Source organism: Bufo bufo, chromosome 2 (assembly GCF_905171765.1).
Source record: "Bufo bufo chromosome 2, aBufBuf1.1, whole genome shotgun sequence".
Taxonomy (NCBI): Eukaryota; Metazoa; Chordata; class Amphibia; order Anura; family Bufonidae; genus Bufo; species Bufo bufo.
This window is the reverse complement of record NC_053390.1, coordinates 5096210-5123384: the sequence shown is the minus strand read 5'-3', so window position 1 is coordinate 5123384 and position 27175 is coordinate 5096210. Positions and strand designations below refer to the sequence as shown.

At 45.1% G+C, this 27175-nt stretch overlaps 1 protein-coding gene across 1 annotated transcript in view; it reads left to right on the top strand.

Annotated features, from left to right (window-relative positions):
* The window catches only part of LOC120992587 (receptor-type tyrosine-protein phosphatase F-like), a 96440-nt gene that overhangs the window by 44337 nt on the left and 24928 nt on the right, over nucleotides 1–27175 (top strand). The window contains exons 4-12 of the mRNA XM_040421645.1: nucleotides 10569–10758; nucleotides 14617–14695; nucleotides 15373–15613; nucleotides 16507–16543; nucleotides 17012–17123; nucleotides 18646–18689; nucleotides 21114–21244; nucleotides 21320–21407; nucleotides 26063–26133. Of these exons, the coding sequence (XP_040277579.1) occupies nucleotides 10569–10758; nucleotides 14617–14695; nucleotides 15373–15613; nucleotides 16507–16543; nucleotides 17012–17123; nucleotides 18646–18689; nucleotides 21114–21244; nucleotides 21320–21407; nucleotides 26063–26133 (993 nt within the window). The remainder of the gene's footprint in view (nucleotides 1–10568; nucleotides 10759–14616; nucleotides 14696–15372; nucleotides 15614–16506; nucleotides 16544–17011; nucleotides 17124–18645; nucleotides 18690–21113; nucleotides 21245–21319; nucleotides 21408–26062; nucleotides 26134–27175) is intronic.

Here is a 27175-nt window from a genome sequence, read left to right as displayed (position 1 = left end):
CAGAATTAACAGACAGATTAACTGTTGTATTTCTGTGTCACAGATGTAATGCAGGTATATCGGACACCAAAAATGGGTTTATGTCACCCACAGAATTACCGGCCAGATTAAGTATTATATTTCTGTGTCAGGGGTGTATTGCACCCACAAAAAATCGCTATAGGTCACCCACAGAATTAATAACCAGATTAACTTCCTAACCCTCTCGATCTGTTCAACTGCTTCCTGTCCCTGCACTACTCAGAGCTGATGGGCGGTGCTACACATGACCCAGCATGTATACAGGCTGGGTGACATGATGCACCGGCCAATCACAGCCATGCCGTTACTAGGCTTGTTGATTGGCTTTATTAAAATGCCCGAACACCTTTTGTGGAAAAGTTCGGGTTCGGGTACCCGATCTCACAAAGTGTTCTCTCAACACTAGTATGGAGCTGTGTGAGGGCTCGTTTTTTGCGGGCGATCTGTACTTTTTATTGATAGCATACCACTTATTCATTTTTTTTTTGTGCAAAGTGAAGTGACCAAAAAAATGGCGAATTGTCCATTTAGATTTTTTTCCTGTTTTGCCATTTGCCATATGAGATGAATATTTGTATATTTTAATAGTACACATGCAGCAATGCCCATGTAGTTTATTTTTTTTAATTATTTATGTATTTTAATTTTGGGGAATAGGAGATGATTAGAATTTTTTTATTAATTTATTTTTTACTTTTTTCTTATTTTTATTTTTTTTACACATTTAATAGTTCCCTTAGGGAACCATAACAAGCAATCATTAACATTGGAGTTTATGAGAATTAATTTGCTCCTGCCGCACACTACATCTGGCTCCCCCGATCCTCGCTGGAGGTAGATGGTACATGGCTGGGAGCGTGTGCACCCAGTCTTCAACTTTCCAGATGCCATGGTCAAATCTATGTGAGGTTAAATATATGAGATCAACATTATGAGAGTGGGCACTATTTTTAAATGCCAACTGCCGAGGTAAAGGGTTTAATGGGCACCGCTGTAACTCTATTACTCCAGGAATCTGATGATAGCTGGGTGGTCGGTCATATGACTGTTTGCGCTGTTTGCCACAGGTGAGTTTGAATGAGCATCACATGCTTGAAACAAATTTGTTTACCCACAATTTTGAAAAAGTGCCAACAATTTTGTCTGGCTCATTTTGGAGTTATTTTTTTAATTATGTCCAATTTGCCTTTTTTCTCCGTTTTTTTGTGTTGTTCCAGTACACCCAAAGAAAATAAAAATGTGTACAAAAACATGTGTAAATTACAATCATTTTCTGGGCAAAAATGATAATTACACTTACCAGTAATTGGATTTTCCAGAACCTATAACAGCAGCACTAGAGATGAGCGAATTTTTAAAAAATTCGATTCGGCCAACTCGCCGAATTTTTTAAAAGAATTTGGTTAGATCCGAATTTATTCACGCCGAATCACGTTAAAAAATGGCTATTTCCTGGCTGCAGAGCCTTTATAGTGGTGTAGAACACTGTGCCTTGCAGTAACACACATAGGGAGTCTGCTGTGGTAGTGAAATAATACTGTGAGTCCGTATGACATGCAGATGACAGGCGTCGCTCTTAGAATCACTGCACACTTCACTTATTTGGACAGTCACAGGGCCAAAACTGACCAAATAACTCAAGTGTGAGCTCAGCCTTACAGGTCGATGTTCAATTAAACTCTTATACAAGTATAGCACCCCGACAGAGTGGAGAGTGTGTAAGCAGTAAGTTTGTGTTGATGCAGCGGACCGGACCGCAGGGGCAACCCGTGAGGCACAGTGGGCCGATGGGGGTAGTAGTTCATCTACTCACAGTTAGCAAAGCCTCCCTGGGTCGGCGTGCAGTGATGAGGAAGACAGCACTAAATCCTCCGGGGCACTCTAGTTAGGACATTACCAGCCAGATGGTAGTTGAGGTGCCCTTGATGGTATAGATGGTTATGGTGCTTTGGGGCTGGGACCTCGGTTTTTCGGGACGCCAGCATTGTGAGGTGCAATTAGGACATTAAGTGGAATAAGGAGACAGAGTTTCTTAACAAACTCCCAGTACTTTACTGAAGCTGATCCAAAGGTCATCAATGTATGCAAAAGTCATTTACAGCAAGGCAGCTTTTACAGTGATTCAGATTCGTTCCCAGAAGTTGCATAAGGGGCAGTTTTCTATGACAATAAATCTTTCTCCCTTGTTTCTCCAGGCTGGAGGGATGGACTATCTCTGCTATACTGTATAGTCATATACTTCTGTATCCTCTCTAGGAATACTATATTCTGACAAATGGCCTTTCTGTCCTTGGTTATGGTGGGCAGCTTGAAGCTTAGAATCTCTCCACCTAATGCAAAGGAGACTAGAGCCTGATAAACGACGGTTACCTTCCTTTGCCAATATTCTCACTCCTACTCTGAGTTGCCTGGATCTTCTGTAATCTTTCCCTTCTATGAGCTGGTTCATGGAACTAATTATGGAGTTTCAATAGCTCTCCAAAATGGCTGCTGAGGTGCAGTTTTTTCTTCAGACATCACACACACACTGACCTCCTTATGCAACTTTATTGGAACTCATATACAAGCACAATTTACATGAAACACAATCACAGTATTAAGCAGTGTGTTTCAGGACACTGCATCGACATCACTGATTATTTTGCCCTTACTCTGATCTGTCAGAACAATAACCCCCAAAAAAGGGATCCTTTCTGTTGAGCACCGCTGAACTGCAAATAGGCCCTTATTCTTCTCCACTTATACACGCTACAAAAGGCTTTTTGCAGTGAAGATTAGGCATTTTCTATTATAGTGCCAGTGATGTGCGGTCCGCAAAACACTAACGGACGTGTGAATGGACCCTCATAGTAACATTATTAAAGGTTACGTTTTATCTTCATGTATATTCTAATGGATTGCCTTCCGTGTACAATGTTACAATATACTTTCTATGTTAGACAGTATATTATAGCGCATTTGTATTGTACGGCAGTTGTGGGCGGTTCTGATGCGATACTGCAGGTATATAGAGGGACAAGCGTTATTGGAGCAAATAATTTCTACTGGTGTGATATACCAGTCGCCTCCCAAAAAAAAATTATTGAAGCGGGGTGTTATACACCAATATACTTTCTTTATAGTGCATTTGCGCATGCGCGTACCCAAAAATTATATTGCCGATATTTTGCATTGAAAAAAATAATGAATGGAGATTGCAAATTCGAATAATACATCTGGCATGTCACTGTCCATGTTGTGGGACTATTTGTGCACTTCTAGTAATTATTTATTGGCGGCAAATATGAGCTGAAGCTTTTTCAGGTTCGCCTGGCATTAAAATGAATGGGACACGCCGTGAACCTGCGGTTCGTGAACATTTGATCGTGTTCGCGCAATCGCGTTCGCGAACCGTCCCGGCAGATGTTCGTCCATCACTACTGAACACCGATTCCTTTGGTGCAGAATATATTGTGAGACAGATGCTTTAATCGAAGATACACTGGAGGCCCTTTGTTATGTTTACCCGAAGAACTTCAGACACCAAAATCTCCAAATTTCCTCGCAATCTGGCATCCATCCCCTAGAGGAGCTCATGGACCTGCCACAAGAAGTACAAAGAGCCCCTTGGATCCTTCAGAACTCCTAGGGTCCCCACTGCTGGAAACTACCGCACAAAGGACCCCAGCAGACAACCTCCAACCCACCAGGGCCTCCCTGGAAAGTTCTAGATCGGCGGCAAGTATTTATAGAGTTTTGCTGGTGAGCCATACCTCCTGTAGGCCACCCAAACTAAATGTTCCAGCCCATCTTCCTACTCCCAACCAGGAGGCTTATAGGGCTTTGCTGGTACTCCCTACTTCCTTTAGGCCATCCAAATAATATGGTCCAGCCCATCTTCTCACTCCCCACTAGGAGCATTATAGGGCTTTGTTGGTGTGCTATGCTTATTGTAGACCATTAAACTACAAATTGTCAACCAGACATAGCCACAGAACTAGTTCACCCTGCAGGCATAGCCACCAAGTAGACCGCCACCGAGACATGGCGGCACCTTAGGCACAGCTGGTCACATAGACACCCAATCAGAGCCAAGTACCACCAGCCATACAGACACTGCCTCAGAAGCCGCCAGCCACGCAGACACAGCCGCAGAAACCGCCAGCCACGCAGACATGGCCACAGAAGCCACCAGCTACGGCTTCAGAAGCCACCAGCGATGCAAAGTAGGCAGCTGATCAAACACAACTGCACTAGATAAGCACAGCAGCAGAGGCAGACAGCTATAATGAAAGGCTGCAGGAACAGTCATTCCAGCAAGCATAAACACAGAAGCAATCAGCTCCATATGTACATGAGGCCATCCAGGCATATACTCAAAGGCAGTCAGCCAGGAAAGGCAGCCAGCCAGGCACAGATTCCATCCAGGCACAGACTCAAAGGCAGCCAGCCAGCCAGGCACAGATTCCATCCAGGCACAGACTCAAAGGCAGCCAGCCAGCCAGGCACAGACTCAAAAGGCAGCCAGCCAGGCACAGACTCAAAGGAAGCCAGCCAGCCAGGCACAGACTCAAAGGGAGCCAGCCAGCCAAGCACAAACTCACAGGCAGCCAGCCAGCGAGGCACAGATTCCATCCAGGCACAGACTCAAAGGAAGCCAGCCAAGCACACATTCCATCCAGGCACAGATTTAAAGGAAGCCAGCCAGGCACAGACTCAAAGGCAGCTACACTGCTACATGTGTTGCGCGACACTTTTTATGATAGTCTACGGTGTTGCACTGCGACATGTGACATGCTGCGACTGCGACACGACAGTCGCAGAAAAATTCATCTTGCTAGCATTAAGGGGGCAGGGCACTGTGGAGGTCACTGTTAAGGAGGCAGGGGCAACTATTAAAGGGGCAACTGCTGTAGAGGTCACGTTTAAGGCAGCAGGGTACTGTGAGGTCACTGTTAAGGGAGCGGGGTACTGTGGAAGTCACTGTTAAGGGTGCGGGCCCCTGAGGAGGTCACTGTCAAGGGAGTGGGGTGCTGTAAAACTCACTTTTAAAGGGGCGGGCTGCTGTAAAGGTCAAAGTTAAGGGGATGGGCTAGTGTGGAGGTCCCATTTTAAAGTGGCGGGGCACTGTGGGGGGGTCAGTGTTAGGGGGTGGGGGACTGTGGAGTTCACTGTTAAAGGGGTGGGGTGCTGTAGAGGTCACTGTTAGGGGGGATACTGTTGATATCTTTTAACGACACACAGAAGCATTAAATAAAAATAGATGAAATATACCCGTGCGAAGCCGGGTCCTTCTGCTAGTCTAATATATAAAGCTGAGTGCATGTATGTATGTGTGTATGTCCACTAAAGGAATCCGCACCGTCGCATTTACAATCATGAAATTTGGCACACAGGTACATCAGGTGTCCGGGAAGGATTTAGACCGGGCCTCAGCTCTGTAGCACGTACTGTTCCTGAGATATTCCCAAAAAATGCACTAGCCAATAGAAGCTTGGTCACATGACCCTTATCACCCAATAGAAGCTCGCAGGCCTTTAGTCTCCACATACACACAGTTTTACACCAGGTTTCCATAACAACCCAGCCATTTTTCTTCACTGCTGTAGGTCAGCTTTAAAGGGGCAGGGCGCTGTGGATGACACTGTTAAGGGAGCGGAGTGCTGTGGAGGTCACAGATAAGGGAGCAGTTAGGGTGGTCATTCAGGCCACCCTCAAAAGATAGACTTAAAACCCCCACCCCCAGGTCCCTCTTAGCCACGCCTCCTCCCACTTCACAGCCCGGGATTGAAAAAATGAAGGTAAAAATCAACTTCTGTCAGCTACAGGGGTGGGAGGGAGGGTGACTTTCTCCCTGCTGTCTGAGAGTGAGCTGTTCAAAAGGACATCCCTGTGTCCGCCAGGCCCTGTGCCAGACGGAGGACAGGGAGTCTAAAAGCCGGACTGTCCGGCCTAAAACCGGACCTCTGGCCTACCCGCTGTTGTGGAGGTCATAGTTAAGGGGACGGTCTGCTATAGAGGTCAGTGTTAAGGGGCACATTGCTGTAGAAGCCACTGTTAAGGGGACAGGGTGTTGTGGAAATTACTGTTAAGGAGATGGGGTACAGTGGAGGTCACTAATAAAGGGGCGGCCTCTGTGGAGGTCACTCTTAAGGGGCCGGGATGCTGTGGAGGTCACTGTTAAAGGGGCGGGCGCTGTGGAGGTCTCTGTTAAAGGGGCGGGCGCTGTGGAGGTCTCTGTTAAGAGGGCAGGGAACTGTGGAGGTCAATGCTAAGGGGTGGGATGCTGTACAGGTCCAGGTCACTGTTAAGTGGCGGGGTGTTGTGGAGGTCACATTTTAAGGGAACAGAGCTCTGTGGAGGTCACTGTTAAGGGGGCGGGGTATTGTGAAAATCACTGTTAACGAGACAGGGAACTGTGGAGGTAACTAATATAGGGGCGGCTGCTGTGGAGGTCATTGTTAAAGAGGAGGCTGCTGTGGAGGTCACTGTTAAAGAGGAGGCTGCTGTGGAGGTCACTGTTAAAGAGGAGGCTGCTGTGGAGGTCACTGTTAAGGGGGCAGGCCACTGTGGAGGTCACTGATAAAGGGGCGTGATACTGTAGATGTCACTGTTATAGTGGATACTGTTGATATCTTTTAATGACACACACAAACATTAAATGAAATAGATTAAATATACCCGTGCGAAGCCGCGTCCTTCTGCTAGTTGGTTATAAACATCACACCTGAGGTAACTTCCATAGACTTGCACCAACCTGATGCGTCTTATTTCCTTGTCTTCTCCTCAGCTTCCAGTCACTGGGCTTTCCTTTTCAGATAAGCTAATTACTTCTTTTCCTAAGCTGCTCATTTCTATAAACATGAACAGTTCTGGAGCTGTCATCTCCTCAGCTTCTCTCTGCCCTCTGACTAAAAATGAAACTAACTCCTCAGTCACATGTAGCTCCTCCCCCTTAGTCTCAATCTGAACCACCAATCACGTGTCAGAACCAGCACCTGTCTCTTCATGTCTCCTCAGCTGCCCTCTGACTGAAAATGAAACTAACTCCTCAGTCACATGTAGCTCCTCCCCCTAAGCCTCAATCTGAACCACCAATCACGTGTCAGAACCAGCACCTGTGTCTTCATGTCTCCTCAGCTGCCCTCTGACTGAAAATGAAACTAACTCCTCAGTCACATGTAGCTCCTCCTCATAAGCCTCAATCTGAACCACCAATCACATGTCAGAACCAGCACCTGTGTCTTCCTGTCTCCTCAGCTGCCCTCTGACTGAAAATGAAACTAACTCCTCAGTCACACGTAGCTCCTCCCCATAAGCCTCAATCTGAACCACCAATCACGTGTCAGAACCAGCACCTGTGTCTTCCTGTCTCCTCAGCTGCACTCTGACTGAAAATGAAACTAACTCCTCAGTCACATGTAGCTCCTCCCCCTTAGTCTCAATCTGAACCACCAATCACGTGTCAGAACCAGCAGCTGTGTCTTCCTGTCTCCTCAGCTGCCCTCTGACTGAAAATGAAACTAACTCCTCAGTCACATGTAGCTCCTCCCCCTTAGTCTCAATCTGAACCACCAATCACGTGTCAGAACCAGCACCTGTGTCTTCCTGTCTCCTCAGCTGCCCTCTGACTAAAAATGAAACTAACTCCTCAGTCACATGTAGCTCCTCCCCCTAAGCCTCAATCTGAACCACCAATCACGTGTCAGAACCAGCACCTGTGTCTTCATGTCTCCTCAGCTGCCCTCTGACTGAAAATGAAACTAACTCCTCAGTCACATGTAGCTCCTCCTCATAAGCCTCAATCTGAACCACCAATCACGTGTCAGAACCAGCACCTGTGTCTTCCTGTCTCCTCAGCTGCCCTCTGACTGAAAATGAAACTAACTCCTCAGTCACATGTAGCTCCTCCTCATAAGCCTCAATCTGAACCACCAATCACGTGTCAGAACCAGCACCTGTGTCTTCCTGTCTCCTCAGCTGCCCTCTGACTGAAAATGAAACTAACTCCTCAGTCACACGTAGCTCCTCCCCCTTAGTCTCAATCTGAACCACCAATCACGTTCCTGTTCTCCTGAATGGTAGCAGCTAGAAACATGCAACTGGTCTTGTTTGAAAGCTGGCATGACAGATAAAGTCCAAGCAACAGAGGAGAAATCACTATTAGAAATCGAGTCATTCTGCTATTGTCTGAGAGCTTGGCATGTCAGCTTTCAAACAATACAAAGCCCATATCTCTAGCTGGTACCAAACCAGAGATATGAGCAGATAAAGCAGCCGCCCTCCCTGTCAGTCTGGAGGAGAATGAAGGGGCGGCTGCAGAGCTGTAGGAGGAGAGAAAAGCAGTACAAATGTATAGAAACTGTGGTAGAATTCCAAGTAGTCACAGCACTCAACAATAACCTGGCTTATTTGGGGGTGCGCGTCACGGTTATGTTCCTTGCTCCACCTCAGGAACCACACTCGTAGTATTTGTATAATTAGACAGCACTCCGTTTGATTGATGAGATGATAAGTGATATTTATTCAGCCGGACATAATGATGCACAATGTACAGTTATGGCAACGTTTTGGGCTAAATGAAAGCCCTTCATCAGGGCAAAATCAGGACACACATGAAACGCCAGCACGTTAGAAACTGTGGTATTGTCATCATTGTAGTGACCCAGAAATTATATTATTTTTACCACACGGTGAACACCATAAAAAAAAAAAATCCACAAAATAATGCAAGAATTGCTGTTTTTTTTATCTTTCCCCCTAAAAACAAAAAGAATAAACGTTATTTAATACACTATATATACCCCACAATGGTTCCTTTAAAACCTACAACTAATCCCATAAAAAAAAAGAAGAAGAAAATAATGAAAAAGTTAGGACTGCTAGATCACAAAGGGGGAAAATATTATTGGTCCTTCAGGCTAAAATGAATGATGTCACTAAGGGGTTAAGATGCAATAGTGTCCCCTGAGTTGTGCGCCAACAAGACTTACTGCAGACACACATTAAATATCTAGGGAGGGTTTTCCCATTTTTAACGTGACTGTTAAGAGGTTAAAGTAGAACTCCTGCAAAAATGTTTACTCCCTGACCTGCTAGAAAGGTGCATGATGTAATCTGTAGTGAAGGTAATCCTCTCATCAGTATTTGTGAATTATCCCCTCCATTGTGATCCTCAGCTGTGTCATGTGACCAACACTCTGATCTCTTTCCGTTCCGTATACGGTCCGTATACAGAACCATTCATTTCAATGGTTCCGCAAAAAAACTGAATGTGTTCCGTATGCATTCCGTTTCCGTATTTCTGTTTTTCTGTTCCGTTAAAAGATAGAACATGTCTTAATATTGCCCGCAAATCACGTTCCGTGGCTCCATTCAAGTCAATGGGTCCGCAAAAAAACGGAGCACATACAGAAATGCATCCGTATGTCTTCCGTATCAGTTCCGTTTTGCAGAACTATCTATTGAAAATGTTATGCCCAGCCCAATTTTTTCTATGTAATTACTGTATACTGTATATGGCATACGGAAAACCGGAACCGAAACAGAAACACAATGGAAACAAAAAACGGGTCCAGAAAAAACGGCCCGCAAAACACTGAAAAAGCCATACGGTCGTGTGAAAGAGGCCTGAGACTGAGGCTCCCATAGAGACTGACTTCCTGTCCACACATAAGACGCGGTGTTATTTGGAGAGGCTGGTCACATGACACAGCTGAGGATCAGAAGGGAGGTTATAACTCACTAATAGGAAGATTTCCTTCACTAGAGTTTACGTCATGTACCTTTCTAACAGGTCAGAGAATAACATTTTTTTGTGGTAGTTCTTCTTTAAGTACAATAACCGGTAGATGAACCTTTTACACGCTGAGTAACTAACCATCTGCCGGGAGATACGTGACAGTGAGCAGTCAGTGCTGTTCTACTGTATATACTGTACTCTATCTACTATGTATACCGTTATAATAATATACATTACACTGTGTGAGGGCAGCAGCTCCCACTCATCACAGCACTGCGGTAGGAAGACCGATGGCCCGGAGCTCTGCGCTGCTAAAGGACAAGGCAAGATTCAGTCAGTCCCGGACTCCTGTAGTGATCCGGAGTGCTGTATCAGCTCAGCCCATGTGGGGGCGCTCCAGTCCCTGCCACGGGCAACAGACTCTACTCAGGCTGCACAGATACAGCGCTCCAGACCAATAGTAATGTGAATGAGACTTTTTGCAAAGCCTAAAATTGCTCGTACAGGCATTACTGTGACCTCTGACCTCCTGTATCATGAATAACTTAGTATATAAGAGGTGAACAAGACGATTTGTAAGATAATACAGTGATGAATAGGAAATGAATGAGCATAAGTAATAGATTCGCAGCTGTATGTATATGGCTTCTCAGATGCTGTGAGGAGTCCTCATAGGAGTCCTCTGTCTACTGTGTTACAGACTGTATTTACATGGCTTTTATATAGCATGTGTATGGGTGCGGCGCCACCTACCTGCCAGGTGTGTCCCTCGTCTGTTACCCATGAAGTAAGTGACCGCAATGTGATGAGTTTCCTTCTCTTCCAGATGAGCATCATGGCCTGGAGAGATTATAATTCTTCCTTCTCCTTGAATATAACTGAACGGTTTCCCCCCAGCATTACCCAGTATAAAATGAATCTGCAGCACGGGACCAATTACACATTTCATCTGCGAGGATTCACATCTGCAGGAGGTGGCGAATATAAAAGTACCAGTGTAGAAACCCCAATTGGAGGTAAAACTAACCAGATCCAGTGACCTCATTCTTTTTCTGTTCCTTAGGAGGGTATAAACGTAACATAACAGAGAAATAAAATTCTAAATGCCTTCAGCCACCACTAGAGGGAGCTCAGGAGCTTACTGAATATACACTGACCTCAATAATAACACAGTGTGCAGTGAGAGCCTAAGCTCCCCCTAGTGGTGGCTGCAATCAGAAAGAGTATAATAATATAACTGGAGTAATGTCGTTGCATCTTATGTATCTGCTAGAGACAGGCAGCCATGTTATATATCACCTAGAGATGGGTAGCCATGTTCTACACATCACCTAAAGACAGGCAGCCATGTTATGTCATACTATCACAAGATGCTCACCTCCCTGGTCAGGAGGTTTTGCTACAATTTCTAGTCCTCCATCACTCTGAGACATTATAATATCTGCCACTTCCGTTTTCTCCATCATCCTGGAATCAGGCTCCTCCTCCTCATTGGTACAGACAAATATAACTCTGCCTGGGATCCTAGCTCTGCAGCCGGATGTGAAAAATGTGGTGGTCCTGCTGAAACCAAAACATATTTGCAGTCCCAGGTCGAAAGGAAGAGGTTCTGTCTGTGGTGGTTTTGGTGGAGGTCCTGGGTGATGAAGGCCCTTGGACCGCTGACCTCGGAGGTCCCCCTATAATCTGGTCCTGCTTTCACAAACTTCTTTTACACTACAGACTACACCTGAGGGCGTTAAAGGCAACGAGACGAGGATCCTTCACAGCTGGCAAAAAAACCAGAAACATGATGGTCATTGGTAGAGATGAGCAAATCGAATCCCTAGAAGCCAAATTTTCTTGTGTTTCGTGTCAGCGAATCGATTTAACCTGAAATAGTATAAAAAACAAAAAAATTCAAACTTACCTCCTCCACTTGCTCGCGACTGGCCGCCAGCCTCCATCTTGCTTGAAGATCTCGGCCGGCGTGATGACATCATACGTTACCACGCCAGCCGGCGTGATGACGTAATCTCGCGCCACACAGGATTTCGGCCGAGATCTTCAAGCAAGATGTCGGCGACTGTCCCGTCGCAAGCAAATGGAGGCGGTAAGTTTGATGTAATGGATTTTTTTATTGTTAATTTTACACTTAGATGCCGCGATCGTGTATGAATGCGGCATTTGAGGGGTACAATGATGGGTGAGGCGCTATCGCAGCTCCCTGTCATTGCACCCACTACTTACAAAAAAAGCGCTTTGTGACGAAGTAATTCGTCACAATGCAAATTTTTGGGGGAAATTCGGCGAATCAGCTGAATCGAACTTTTAAGAAATTCGCTCAGCTCTAGTCATTGGCATGAGAATCCCCCGCCAGCCCGTCCAAAAAAATAAATAATAAAACCTCTCACACAATTGGATGTGAACACTGCAAATCTCTAATCATGACAAAACGTGTCACGGGTCTGTGATCCGGGAATGTGTGAGTCGATATCTTCAGTGTTATTATCTACAAGCCCCAACAGAAGACATGAACTGGAATGGACACCAGTGGATTCTCAGCTCTCTCCTGTCATTTCTACTGTAAACTACTTATATAACGGGATTATATACGGTGGTCAGTGACCATAATCTGGACCATGTAGTAGAAGAAGTGGATCAGCACTCACTTCTTGATGCTAATAAGCGAACCAGTCCCGGGAGGCTCTCCTAGTTCCAGGGTTAGGATGCCGAGCGGTGGTGTGGCTACGGGTCACGTGCTCCTACCTAGATACTAGTGTTCCAAGGTCAGGCCGTGTAGCAGCTATTCAGAAAGCTTGTAGTTGGTAGAAGATGGAATAAGTAAGCCCTAGACTTCGATGCAAGTTGAGTTGATTTTACTTGATGCTTGAATAAACGGGGAGCAGTTCAGACAGAATCCCGGTAGCTCTTGGCTCCAGAAGGTTTTAGGTTACACTGGCAGGTGAACTGCTGTGCTGAACGCTCCCTCTTTTGTCTGGTTTCTTGTAAGGTGTTTCCTTTATCTGGGCTTTACGCCACAGATAGCAATCTCAGTGCACGTTGGGCTTCTGATCACACTTTGCTAGACTTCTGATCACACTTTGCAACCTCTTGGCTAGGCTGGCTTAATTTAGACTGCTGATTCTCTGCTTTTCTTCCTGTCCAGGTTCTAGTCCAGGACTGCACTGCTTCCCTAGCCTCTGGCTAGACTAGGCTCGACTAGACTCCTCAACAGGAAAAAACACACCTCCCCTTGGAGAATCTAGGCAAGGCCACTCTCCCAAGGAGGGGCGGGGATGGAATGGTTAGTTCCATTCTACGTATAGCTTACTGCCAGGCACACTGCCAACTGCTGGTAAACCATGCACAGTGCATGAAATACAATACATTGCAGTTACATAGAACCTAATGAACAGACCTGGAAACACATATTGGTTAGGCACTTACGAGAGTAGCAGGTTGTAGGAATGGTACTGCCCGCTCTGGGGTATATATAAGCAGAATACAGGCCGATGTGATGCATTTAGGCTAAACAGATTTTTTTTTAAAAAGCATGTCAGATTATACAGCATGGTACATATATATAGGAAAAGCGAGGCATATCCAATATGGAGTCCTAGTATACAGACCCTCCCCTATGGGGTGTGTACCCCCAATTGGTCCTATAACTGCATGTGACTAGACCCTGGCACAGGTCACATGCTTCAGGTCATGTTTTAAACATAAGTAGTAACATGAAATCTACATAAACAATCACATTGGATCCTAATCTGGCTACACAAGTGCAGCGGACTAGACCAATGCTAGGGGGGTCCCTTTAAGATGTTATGAGAGTCTTTAGAGTTTTTGTCTTGACGCCAGTTGCATTACAGCAACGAGGGACTGTCCCCCTATGTGAAGGTGATGGTGGGACCCAGGCATAGGAATTCCAGAGTGGTGTAAGGGTTGCCAATAGTGTCCCCTTAGGTGCAGCTTTGCACTTGCCACGGTGCTCCTACTTGGCTATCCAGAACCCCAAGCTTGGTCGTCCGAAGCAGTGATAATAGGGTTAACAGTTGAGGGATTTGCAGAATAAATTGAGTCTACACTGGTATTGCAGTAGTTAACAGCAGCTTTACTTGAATAAACTTGCATCAGGGAACAATTGTCCAACTTTATCTTGGTCATCAGCAGTTTTTTTGTTAAAATTCTGGCAGGCGAACACAATCAGCTCTACTATATCTGTACTCTTTTAGCTCTGCTATGCTGACAGGATTAAATAGGAACTTTTCCTTTTCCTCTCTAGGTTGTAACTTAGATTTCTGTAGTCTGACTCTGTCTCTTTGTCTTTATCCAGGGAACTACACTTCCTGGCTAGTGAGGCTTGTAGCTGGGCCTCTAGGTCCAACAGAACTGAAGGTGTTCTGCAGGCTTAGGCAGGGCTCGCTGCAGCACGACCTCCCTCTTACAGGGGTCCTCTCAACTGACTTCTAACTCACTAAACTCCTCCCTCTCTAGAGAGGGCTGGAATGGACAAAAAGGTTCCATTCCAGACAAACTAGCTCTGCCATTATTGCCGCCACCTGCTGGTGAACATATAAATACAACAGTTGCATTGAAATGAATACACATTTTTGCAGGATCAGGAAATGAATGTATAGGATGACATTGGGTCAACCATAGGAGATAGTAGGGGCGCAAAGAGGCGGTAATACCACTCTGGGGTATTACACAAGCACGTAGAATAAATCGATATAACATGGTAACCTAATACAATCCCCAATAGTGGCCTGAGGGATAGGTATGTGCACAGAACCTTGTAGCCATGGACATGTACCTATGAACGGTAGGTGTTAATCCAATATGTGCAAATCATTATCATCTGGGCGATGTGACATTTTTTTTCTTTTCAGATCCTCCTGTCCCGACTGTTGCAATAAAGGATCTCACTTTACAGCTTCAACCGGTGTCTGATGTCCATGGACCAATCAGGTTAGAAACTGCTGAACCGAGTCAGCCCCATATCACGGAATATATCACTAGTGTTGAGTGAATCGATCTTGGGATCATAGATGTGAAGTCGATTCATTCAAACACTTCGTCTTGATGCTGTCTGAGACCTGTCTCCGCACAGCAGAAAAATGTGGAGGCAAAATTTCATTTCAGCCGAAGTCGCGTGAGACTTTGGTGAATGGATACGTTATTTGTATCTGCGTCTTTAAAAACATTTAAAAATACCAATCTGAAATCTGGTTTGGTACCGAGGTACCAGCCGGTACCAAACCCAACTTTTGGATTACAAATTTTAAATGATTTCAAAGATGCAGAATTGAATTCCGAGTTAATTCACCGAAGTATTACGCGACTTCAGCTGAAGTGAAATTTTGCCTCCACATTTTACTGCTGTGCCGAGACAGGTCTCAGACAGCATCAAGACTTCACATCTATGATCCAAAGCTTGATTCACTCCAGTCCTTTATAGAGGGGGAGGGGTTGAGCTCAGAGTGGGGGTGGGCTTGCTGTCAATCACTAGGTGTCGGGGGTAGGAATCTATGAGCCGGGTATTTTGCACTTGTTTTACGGGGAAGGTCACGCGGGCGGGGGCTTTGTGATGTGAGACCCGATTATTGACCTACCGTGACTGACATCTGCTTTCTTCTTCTACACAGTCATTATGAAATAATTATCTTTAGTGAACCAAGAAGTAACAGGAGTGACTGTCTAGGAGTGACTCGCACACATTACAACTCCACCCTGACCCCCTACACTGCGGCACTCCTCCCTGCGCACAACCTGACCAAGTTGATAACACTGGGAGATAGTCAACATTATGGTGGCTTCTATAATGCTCCTCTCATCCCAAACCTGGAGTACATGGTGTATGTGAGGGTCACCAGCACATGGAAGGAGGTATGAGCTCCCTGTAGATTATAATCCTGTCCAATAATTATTTCATGTGAACGTTCTGGAGATTTCCTCTATATATCTCTAGAACCCGACCGTCTACTAAATAATTTCACAACTTGAAGAACACATCCATGGATTTTATGACTCATGATCACATGTCCAAATGTCTTCTATTATTGCTCTTCTCAATCATGGTGGTTTATGCTCCTATCCCTGAGATGACCAGTCTAGAATACCCTAGAACCCAAAGTTACAGTCATGGTTCCTTGACCCAGTTTGTTTGTTTACCTTCACTTCTTTGGATTGTCTTCAGAACATTCTCAAAGTCCATTGAGGACAAAATAGTGTTTCAGTAAGCAACTTCTATATAGTACCAAAACAGCCATATGCCTACCATGATCTCATAGTATGTACCTTTTAACTGGATGGTAGTTTGGCGCTTACTGCTGAGAAGACATGATTCCTATGGTGCCATGGACTGGTTTATTAACTCCCATGTTTCATGACTTGGACATCATAATCATACGAGTTTTAGAAGTTCCCAAAATTTCATTAGGTTGAAGACCCCCAAACCAGCTAGGGACCCTACTGAGAAACTCTAACCATTTGATTTTGGTGGTCAAATCATCAATAGGGATGTAACTGCTGTGGGCAACAGTTGTCCACTGTGGTCAAATGACAACATATCATCACATGAATGTAATGGTGGAGGTGTGAAACTGCTCTCCTATTGAGAACCCATGACTGTGGCCCTGCGGTATGCTGTGGCTTGATCTAGTAGAAAACCCGTTTCTGGTGATAATCTGCATAACATGCCCTATTATGGACCCATTTGTTGTTGTTTTAGTTGTTTTTTATAGTTTCTTTTATTGATTTCACTATTTTCTTCTTTGAAGGATAAGTCGTCGTGTGTGTTTCTGGACTTCTTCACAGGTAAGTCTTCAGATCAGTCATCAGGCAATGATGAGTTGTAGGAAGCTCTGGAGATCCTGTTAATGTAGAGAATCTTACAGGCAATGTCCCCTGGGAAACTACCTGTACCACCTGTAGGTGGCTGGCTTTTCGAGTAAATTTCCCCGCTAATGGTTATAAAACCAATTTAGCAGGACAATTTGTGACCTTTCTCTTTGCTTGACAATTTAGAAAATTGATGATGAAATGGAGGTGATCTCTAAAGAGCCGTAGTTCGGACCAGACTTATAAAGTAGAATGGGTGAAAATGGTGCACTTTCTTTGAAAGTTGTGTGCTTCCAATCAAAATCGCTCCAACCACCTCCTTTCTTAGACTGGAAAAAATATGTGGACCATTTTTTAAATCCTGTCCTGTAGGCGGCACTTGAAAGGAGGATAATGTATTTAGAGAACCAGGATGACCGATCCCCACCTCTCTCTCTTCTTCAGCTAAAGATCTGGTCCGCGGCCCGGCTCCTGTCATCGCGGGGTCTGTGGCTGCTCTGCTCTTACTCCTGGTCTTACTGGTTCTGGCTGGTTTATGGAGGACTGGATTTTATCGGTTTGTGTTTTCACATTGTTGTGATTTTTACAAAAATATCTGCAAAACATTGAAGAGATTTGATATGATTAATTGTACTCTGATCCCACTTATTATCTGGTGGAATTACCGCCCTCCAGACCCCTGCACAGTCAATGTAAACCCTGGTCTCTCCATACCTAACAGTATATACTGGCACAATCAGCAGGACTTGTGCCAGTGAAGAAGCTTTGCTGATTGGACAAATCCATTCTGTAGAATCATTTTACTCATCTCTAAAACAGATTTGTCAGGACAGTACTAGGAGTGGTACTACATTACGGGCACTTATATACAGAGGTACATTTGTAAGGGTATTACCAGGGCTGGTATTATTGTATGGGTACTAATATGTTTAATACTCAAAAATCTGTAATCCAGTGTCTCTACTATAACTAGGCACGGGGAAGGTGCTCACTTCAGTAGACACACCCTCGTTGTCTGGAGATTAATAATACGTAGAAAATAACTGATTGGCACTCAGAATATATGGAATCACTTGCATGAGTACAAATATATGATTTATTCTGTTATAAAATCCTCAAAATACTTTAAAAACATAATAGAATGGTAATAAAATCCCTAAAAAAAATAGTAAAAATGGAAAAAAGATAAAAAGAACCATGTGGTGTAGTGATAGATAGTCACCACTAGATGTACCATAGATGAATGTTCCTTGGTGAATTAAAGTCGACGTCCTTAATTCTTTGGATTTTGTAGATTATTGAAGTGTTAGAGCGTGATTCAAGTTAGTGGTTTTCACATAATACTAATGCAGTCTTTAATTGAAGAGAAGCTTGCACACCGTTGGTCGGCTGCACAGGTATTAGGGGTTAACAGGTTAGTATGCAAGATGATATGCCGACACTGTCGGTAGTTACTTTACCCCCTCCTGTCTGGTGACCTGATCGGGTCGTCGCCTGCTTAGATCGGTGCTAGATTCTCCGTAGCTGCTTCCTCGCTATACGGACCGGCCGTGGCGTGTGGTATCCTCAGCGTTGCACGTGACCAGGAAGTGGTGCTGGCTACTCACGTGATCTAGAGCAGAGGACGCTCTGGCTTCTGCTGGGTCCTAAAAGCGGGTCAAAGAACAAGTCCACAGGTTTCTAGATGTTGGATATATCCTTAATATGAGGACACTTTCGAACCATTAAGGATATATCCAACATCTAGAAACCTGTGGACATAGCGACATCTAGTGGTGACTACCTATCACTAAACCTCATATGGTTCTTTTTATCTTTTTGCCATTTTTTACTATTTTTTTTAGGGATTTTATTACCATTCTATTATGTTTTTAAACTATTTTGAGGATTTTATAACAGAATAAATCATATATTTGTACTTATGCAAGTGATTCCATAAATTTTGAGTGAAAAAACAGTTCTTTTCTACGTATGTTTAATACTCTCCTGGTCCCCTCAATGGTTATACCAGTGCCTCTTTGCTTTTTTCTGTTTTACAATTGGTACTAATTGTGTTTTGATTTTTTATTTTCTGTCAGGAAATTAAAAAAGACAGAAGAAATCCCGCTAAAGTCTGGACTGGGTTGGTGTATACAATATAGATATGTATATGACATGTGCTAATCTCCCACTGCAGCCACCAAACCTGAAGTCCTCAACACAGCACACCAAGGCTCAGGCACAGCACCCACTGCCCCTAAGGCCTAATCACAGCGTCCTGAGGCCTAATCACAGCGTCCTGAGGCCTAATCACAGCGTCCTGAGGCCTAATCACAGCGTCCTGAGGCCTAATCACAGCCTTCACTACTCTGGGACCTATTCACAGCACACCAAGGCTCAAGCACAGCACCCACTGCCCCTAAGGCCTAATCTCAGCGTCCTGAGGCCTAACCACAGCCCTCACTACTCTGGGGCCGATTCACAGCACCAGATACTTATGATACTTAATCACAGCACCTTGAGGCCTAGTCACAGTACCCCAAGGCCTAATCACAGCCCTCACTACTCTGGGGACTATTCACAGCACCAGATACTTATGAGGTCTAATCACAGCACCACAGGGCCTAATATCAGTACCCCAAGGCCTAATCACAGCACACTGAGGCCTAATCAGACCACTTTGAGATCTAATCACAGCTGCCACTACCCCGAAGCCTAATCACTGCACCCCAATGCCTAATCACAGCCGCCACTACTCTGGGACTATTTTAAATACGGTTGATCACAGCACTCATCTAATTGCTGGCTTTTCACAGGGTGCTCATCTGTAAAAATCCACCTATGGGACCCTACTCTTGTTGTATAAACAAATTGACAGCACTCCAAAGTTGCAGGTGAAGTATTGTGTGATTTATTCAGCCGGACATAATTTTAGGCAACGTTTCGGGCTATATGTAGCCCTTTATCAGGCCCAATGGATGTGAGCAGGTGATTAAGGAAGCAGTGCCGATTCCTCAATCACCTGCTCACATCCATTGTGCCTGATGAAGGGCTACATATAGCCCGAAACGTTGCTGTCACGACCATGGTTGTGGTCGTGACTCCTTGGTTCGCATGCAGTTGTCAGCGGTTTGTTCTATGTTGTCAACCACAGGTGTGAGCTCTGTATCTTGCCTCACGAGTGGTTGCCGTTGGCAACATTAAGTTGTTGGCAGTGGAGCGGCCTGAGCGGGTGCTAGGCGCTCGCTGTCACGGCATGCGGTTGCCTCTTGTAATGTGTGGTTTTAGTGTTCACTTTCTATGTCTGGTGTGCACAAGGTTTATGTAGGTGTGCACTGTGACACTTCCCTTCACTTGTGGCTGCCCGTGGCAACGTGTGGTATTGTGTACATGTTGTGGCAGTGTCTCGGCCTTCGGGCTGACTCCCAGGACATGGTTGCCACGCATGTCGTTGCCTGCGGTAACAGCTGCAGTGTAATTGTTTATTGTACACTTCCCCTTTAAGTGACACTTACCTTGTTTGGTGATGGAAGGGTTAACCCCTTTCCTAGTGTGTGTGGGTGTGGCCACTTGGGCTATTTAGCTTCCTGCTGGACGGCAGTTGCTGGGGGGTACTTCAGCCATGCGGTTTGCTGGAGTCATCCTCCTGGTTCATATACCATCTTTCCAGTAAGGGCCACCCTTGCGGTCATAAAAAGAATGTCTGATGTTAAGTTGATGTTTTTATGCTCTTGATATTTATTGCAGCTATGGATGTCCTGGTTACCTGTGTGTTTTGATGTGTGTGCTGTCTCCCTAGTGTTTGTGTGGACAGCGTATTTGAGCACGGGTTCCAGTCAGCAAGGCTGTGGCAGGTTAGTGTGGAACTGCTTGGTTCACCTGTCATATCCATATGTCTGTTTATGTTCCCCATCTCCTTGCAGCTTGGCCAGTGAGACTCCTGTTCGTCCGCACCTAGGAGGAACAGGTCGTCCTACCCTGCTCCTAGTTCAGGGCCCCCCTGAGGGCTAGTATGGACCCCAAGGTTCCGGAGAATGAGCCCTCCTACCATCAGGGTCGGCTCATACAGCTATGAGTCGGGGTCAGTATTAGGGACGCGATAGGAGGTGACCTGCTCCCTGATCCTGTGGTCCTGGCTGAGCAGCGACCAGACATCTTCTTCTGGCATCGCACGGCTGAGGGTTTTCCCCATCCCCAGCCGTGACAGTTGCCTAAAATTATGTCCGGCTGAATAAATCACACAATACTTCACCTGGAGTGCTATCAATTTGTTTATACAACTACTCTGGGACTAATCACAGTATCCTGAGGCCTAATCACAGCACCACAGGGCCTAATACCAGCACCCTGAGGCCTAATCACAGCACCACAGGGCCTAATACCAGCACCCTGAGGCCTAATCACAGCACCACAGGGCCTAATACCAGCACCCTGAGGCCTAATCACAGCACCACAGGGCCTAATATCAGCACCCTGAGGCCTAATCACTGCACCCGAGTGCCTAATATTAATGTCCTGAGGCCTAATCACATGTAATAAATATTATAATAATAATAATACATTACAGGCAAGAAGAACATTCCTGTTGAGAATTTGTTGGACGTCGTTAAAACCTTGCGCTATAAGGAAATGTTTAATAATGAAGAAGATGAGGAGAACGCCAACATCTTACCTGCAGGGCGTTACCTGGAATACAAGGTTACTGCTGTCTGAGACTGTCCATTATGTTTTTCTATTGTCCAGGACCCATCATCTATCTGCCTTTCTCTCTAGGAACTTCCAAGTGGATTATTGCATCAGTGTGAAATCAGTCAATTTGAGGAAAACAAGAAAAAAAATCGCTATAATAAAGTTGTACCTTGTAAGTGTTAAATATTACATTGATCTCATACCGATTCAGCTTCTCATACCGATTCAGCTTCTCATACCGATTCAGCTTCTCATACCGATTCAGGTTTTTATACCGATTCAGGTTTTCATACCGATTCAGCTTCTCATACCGATTCAGCTTCTCATACCGATTCAGCTTCTCATACCGATTCAGGTTTTTATACCGATTCAGGTTTTCATATCGATTCAGCTTCTCATACCGATTCAGCTTCTCATACCGATTCAGCTTCTCATACCGATTCAGGTTTTTATACCGATTCAGGTTTTCATACCGATTCAGCTTCTCATACCGATTCAGCTTCTCATACCGATTCAGCTTCTCATACCGATTCAGCTTCTCAAACAGATTCAGCTTCTCATACAGATTCAGCTTCTCATAACGATTCAGCTTCTCAGACCGATTCAGCTTCTCAGACCGATTCAGGTTTTTATACCGATTCAGCTTCTCATACCGATTCAGCTTCTCACATACAGATGTGTCCACACTTAACTGCTCACTTATCTCAACATGTCCTGAGATGATGTCACAAAATGATGTTATATCTAAATTGGATGAATTGCAATACAACGTTTAGACAGCAGGTGGCGCCTTGTGTTACTAGCTAATACCTGAACATAAGGTCAAGACCTGGTAATGGAATTACAACTGTGAAATTTGGCCGGGTTCACACCACGTCTTTGTCTTACATTTAACATATATAAAAAATGAATGGCATACATTAAACAAATGACCTGTGCCATTCTTCACTACAATTCCATATGCCGTACACTATGACTTAGATACACTTGGTGTCAGCAGACAGTGCTAGTCTAGTATTATAGTTATTATATTCACAATAACACACACCAACCACAGTATTAGGCTACATGCACGCGACCGTGTGCCACCCACGGCCGTATTGCGGCCCGCAAACGGTGGGTCGGCAATCCACGGCCGCCGGCCGTGTGCACCACACATCACGGATGCAGACCTATTCACTTGAATGGGTCCGCAATTGCGGAGTTATGGAACAGAGTCACGGAACGGAACACTGGAAGCGCTATGGAGTGCTTTCGTGGTGTTTCTTTCCGTTGTTCCGCACCGCAAACAAATATGACAAGTTGAATGGGTGTGGCCCGCGGCACGGATGTTGCCCGTGCATTGGGGACCTCAATTGCGGGACCTCAACAACGGTCGTGTGTATGCAGCCTTATGCAGAGAATATTATATACTTTTAACAGTCCCATTACATGTTACAAATGTACATAATACAAATCAGATACATTGGGTGTCAGTATATACTGCAATTTTTGCATGACATTTAAAATACTTATTGATTATTGATTGTCTGCTGAACTATGTATCTAATCCAATTATATGTGATACTGTCCTCTTAGATGTGTACCTAATCCTAACATGTGTGATTCTGTAGGACAAGATGTGTATCTAATTCTGCCATGTGTGATTCTGTCTGCTAAGCTGCTAAACTGTGTATCTAATAGTGTCATGTGTGATAATGTTTGCTGAGCTGATGCATCTAATCCTGTTACAAAGTGGAAGGAGCAGGGTCCAAGCAGCACAGAGCACATTATAGGAATGGATACACAGCTCAGCAGACAGTATCACACATGATAGGATTAGATACACAGCTCAGCAGACAGTATCACACAGGATAGGATTAGATACACAGCTCAGCAGGCAGTATCACACAGGATAGGATTAGATACACAGCTCAGCAGGCAGTATCACACAGGATAGGATTAGATACACAGCTCAGCAGGCAGTATCACACAGGATAGGATTAGATACACAGCTCCGCAGACAGTATCACACATGATAGAATTAGATACACAGCTCAGCAGACAGTATCACACAGGACAGGATTAGATACACAGCTCAGCAGACAGTATCACACAGTACAGGATTAGATACACAGCTCAGCAGACAGTATCACATAGGATAGAATTAGATACACAGCTCAGCAGGCAGTATCACACAGGATAGGATTAGATACACAGCTCAGCAGGCAGTATCACACAGGATAGGATTAGATACACAGCTCAGCAGGCAGTATCACACAGGATAGGATTAGATACACAGCTCCGCAGACAGTATCACACATGATAGAATTAGATACACAGCTCAGCAGACAGTATCACACAGGACAGGATTAGATCCACAGCTCAGCAGACAGTATCACACAGGATAGGATTAGATACACAGCTCAGCAGACAGTATCACACAGGATAGGATTAGATACACAGCTCAGCAGACAGTATCACACAGGATAGGATTAGATACACAGCTCAGCAGACAGTATCACATAGTACAGGATTAGATACACAGCTCAGCAGACAGTATCACATAGGATAGAATTAGATACACAGCTCAGCAGGCAGTATCACACAGGATAGGATTAGATACACAGCTCAGCAGGCAGTATCACACAGGATAGGATTAGATACACAGCTCAGCAGACAGTATCACACAGGATAGAATTAGATACACAGCTCAGCAGACAGTATCACACAGTACAGTATTAGATACACAGCTCAGCAGACAGTATCACACAGGATAGGATTAGATACACAGCTCAGCAGACTGTATCACACAGGATAGGATTAGATACACAGCTCAGCAGACAGTATCACACAGGATAGGATAAGATACACAGCTCAGCAGGCAGTATCACATATGACAGGATTAGATACACAGCTCAGCAGGCAGTATCACATATGACAGGATTAGATACACAGCTCAGCAGGCAGTATCACACAGGATAGGATTAGATACACAGCTCAGCAGACAGTATCACACAGGATAGGATTAGATACACAGCTCAGCAGGCAGTATCACACATGATAGGATTAGATCCACAGCTCAGCAGACAGTATCACATATGACAGGATTAGATCCACAGCTCAGCAGGCAGTATCACACATGATAGGATTAGATCCACAGCTCAGCAGACAGTATCACATATGACAGGATTAGATCCACAGCTCAGCAGACAGTATCACATATGACAGGATTAGATACACAGCTCAGCAGGCAGTATCACACATGATGTTTGGATTCTGGATTCAGTGTTCCTTTACTCTCATGTGTTTGACTTTCACACACTTAATATTCTCAATAGATGTAAAATATAAGAGTGAAACTGGATCGCACACCGTCAATACTATGCTTTTATCTAATAACTGCTTCTCAGCACAATTTATAGTAAAACTACCCCTATGCTGCATACTGTACATGATGCATTGTTATGCAATTTGATCAGAAATCATAGGCCCACTCACCACGACAAGGTTACCTCCTCGAGTGGGAACCTACTCAAAATTTGGCGCGGCGATGTGCGGCGACGACCGGCGCCACAGCACTGCACCAATAGGCAACGGGACCCAGCGGCCAAACAACGCCCCCGCTGTCTGGCAGAGCCACCCTGGCACTGGGCCCCACCAACAATGGCCGCCGCACAGCACCACACCATGTGAACAGTTGTCACCTTATCACATGCTCTCAGGAACTCCAACTGAGAGGTGGTAGGAATTTATACACCCTTATGCAGACTCCTGCTAATAAAAGGGGTGAGTGGGCCTATGCTTTTTGATCAAATTGTATACCAATGCCTGATGTACAGTATGCAGCATAGGGGTAGGTATTCTACATATTGTGCTGAGAAGCAGTTATTAGATAAAAGCCTAGTATTGAGGGTGTGCGATCCAGTTTCTTATATTTTACATTCTTGATAGATCTCACCAAATTTTTGCTGATAAATATCTCATGTCTGAGGCCAAAGCAGCTTGAGCACTCGCCACCCAGTGGTTGTGATGTGTATTACAGTCATTTGCAGTTTAGTTACAGTCTTGCGATATTATGTTGTTTTGTGGCCACTTGACACCACTTCCAGTTTGGAGATCGGGTAAGAGTGGACGCATCTGTATATCCAGCTTCTCACATATATTCAGCAGTTTTTTCAATCTAAAACTCTTTTGGCTGAACTACAGGATGTCACCTTGTAGTCCGATGTAATGAAGATATACTGTATGTGATCGATTGTGGCATTATACACGTTTATAGATTAGGAGGTTATTACCTTCAGTAAAATCTTCAGGACAGGTTATCTATATCAGAGTGGTGGGGTCTGACCCTCGTTCCCACCACCTTCAGCTGTTCGGGGGCTTCAGTGAGAGCTGCTGCCTCTTCATTGTTCACATACATGACGGCGTACAGTCAGTAGCGGCTGTGCCTGGTATCACGGCATCGGTGCATTCACTAGAAGCACAGCTACTAACGTTACAGTACTACAGAGCAATGTGAGCAATAAGGAGGCCACAGATCCTCCCAAACACCATCACCCCTTCATACAGCTCATCAGAGGAGGTGCCAAAGGTCCCACCCCCACGGAACTGATATTGACGGCCTGGCTAAGGATAGACCATTGGTTGTAAAGATTTGGATGACTCCTTTAACACTACAGGGCCCTGGTGGAGAATGTTTCTCCATGGTGCTGACACTTGATGATGGATGTTCCTCATCAGAATTCATTGTTACAAATTTTCTACAATCATCTTCTTCGGTGGAAAGTCTTGGATGTGACGGTTTAGAATTCACAGATACTGAGCTGTTGTCTCTTGGTTTTGCAGATGATGATTCCCGGGTGACGCTGAGATCAAGTCTCTCTGGATCGGATTATATTAACGCTTCTTATATCAATGTAAGTATAACACTTCATCTGGCCGTATATTATTCTACACCTAGTATTACTGTATATACACTGAATGGCCACTTTATTATAGCCTCTGCCCCTACACAACAAGGGCCATCTTGTAAGAAAATTAGATGGGTGACCCCAGAGTTCAGCCTAAAAACAAATTATGATTTCCATGGATCATGTTCACTGTGAGTCCACTTTAGAATGGGAACATCAAGCTATCTTAGCAACTAATTCAGCATCTCTGGGACCATGTTGATGGTCGTGTTCACTCTATTGATCCTCCCCATACACCTCTACAGCAGCTGTGGGACCAAGTGAATGGTCACTTTCACTCTATGGTTCTTCCCCCATGCCCCCTCCAGCAGATGTGGGACCACCATGATGGTCGTGTTCTCTAAGGATCCTCCCTCACAGCCCCTCCAGCAGCTGTGGGACTACCTCGATGGTCACGTTCGTTTTATGGATCCCTCCCCACGTCCCTTCCAGCAGCTGTGGGACTACCTCGATGGTCACTTTTACTCTATGGTTCTTCCCCCACGCCCCCTCCAGCAGCTGTGGGACAACCACGATGGTCGTGTTCTCAATGGGTCCTCCCTCACGCCCCCTCCAGCAGCTGTAGGACTACATCGATGGTCGTGTTCGCTCTATGAATCCTCTCCCATATCCCCTCCAGCAGCTGTCAGACCACCATGATGGTCATATTCGTTCTATGGATCCTCACCCACGCCCCCTCCAGCAGCTGTAGGACTACCTCAATGGTCATGTTCGCTCTATGGATCCTCCTCCACACACTCTGCAGCAGATGTGGGACCACCTTGATAGATCCTCCCCACATTTCCTCTGGTAGCTGTGGGACCACCTTGATAGATCCTCCCTACATTTCCTCTGGTAGCTGTGGGACCACCTTGATAGATCCTCCCCACATTTCCTCTGGTAGCTGTGGGACCACCTTGATGGGCATGTTCGCTCTATGAATCTTTACCACACCCCATCCAGCAGCTGTTGGACCACCTTGATGGATCCTCCCCACGTCCCCTCCGGT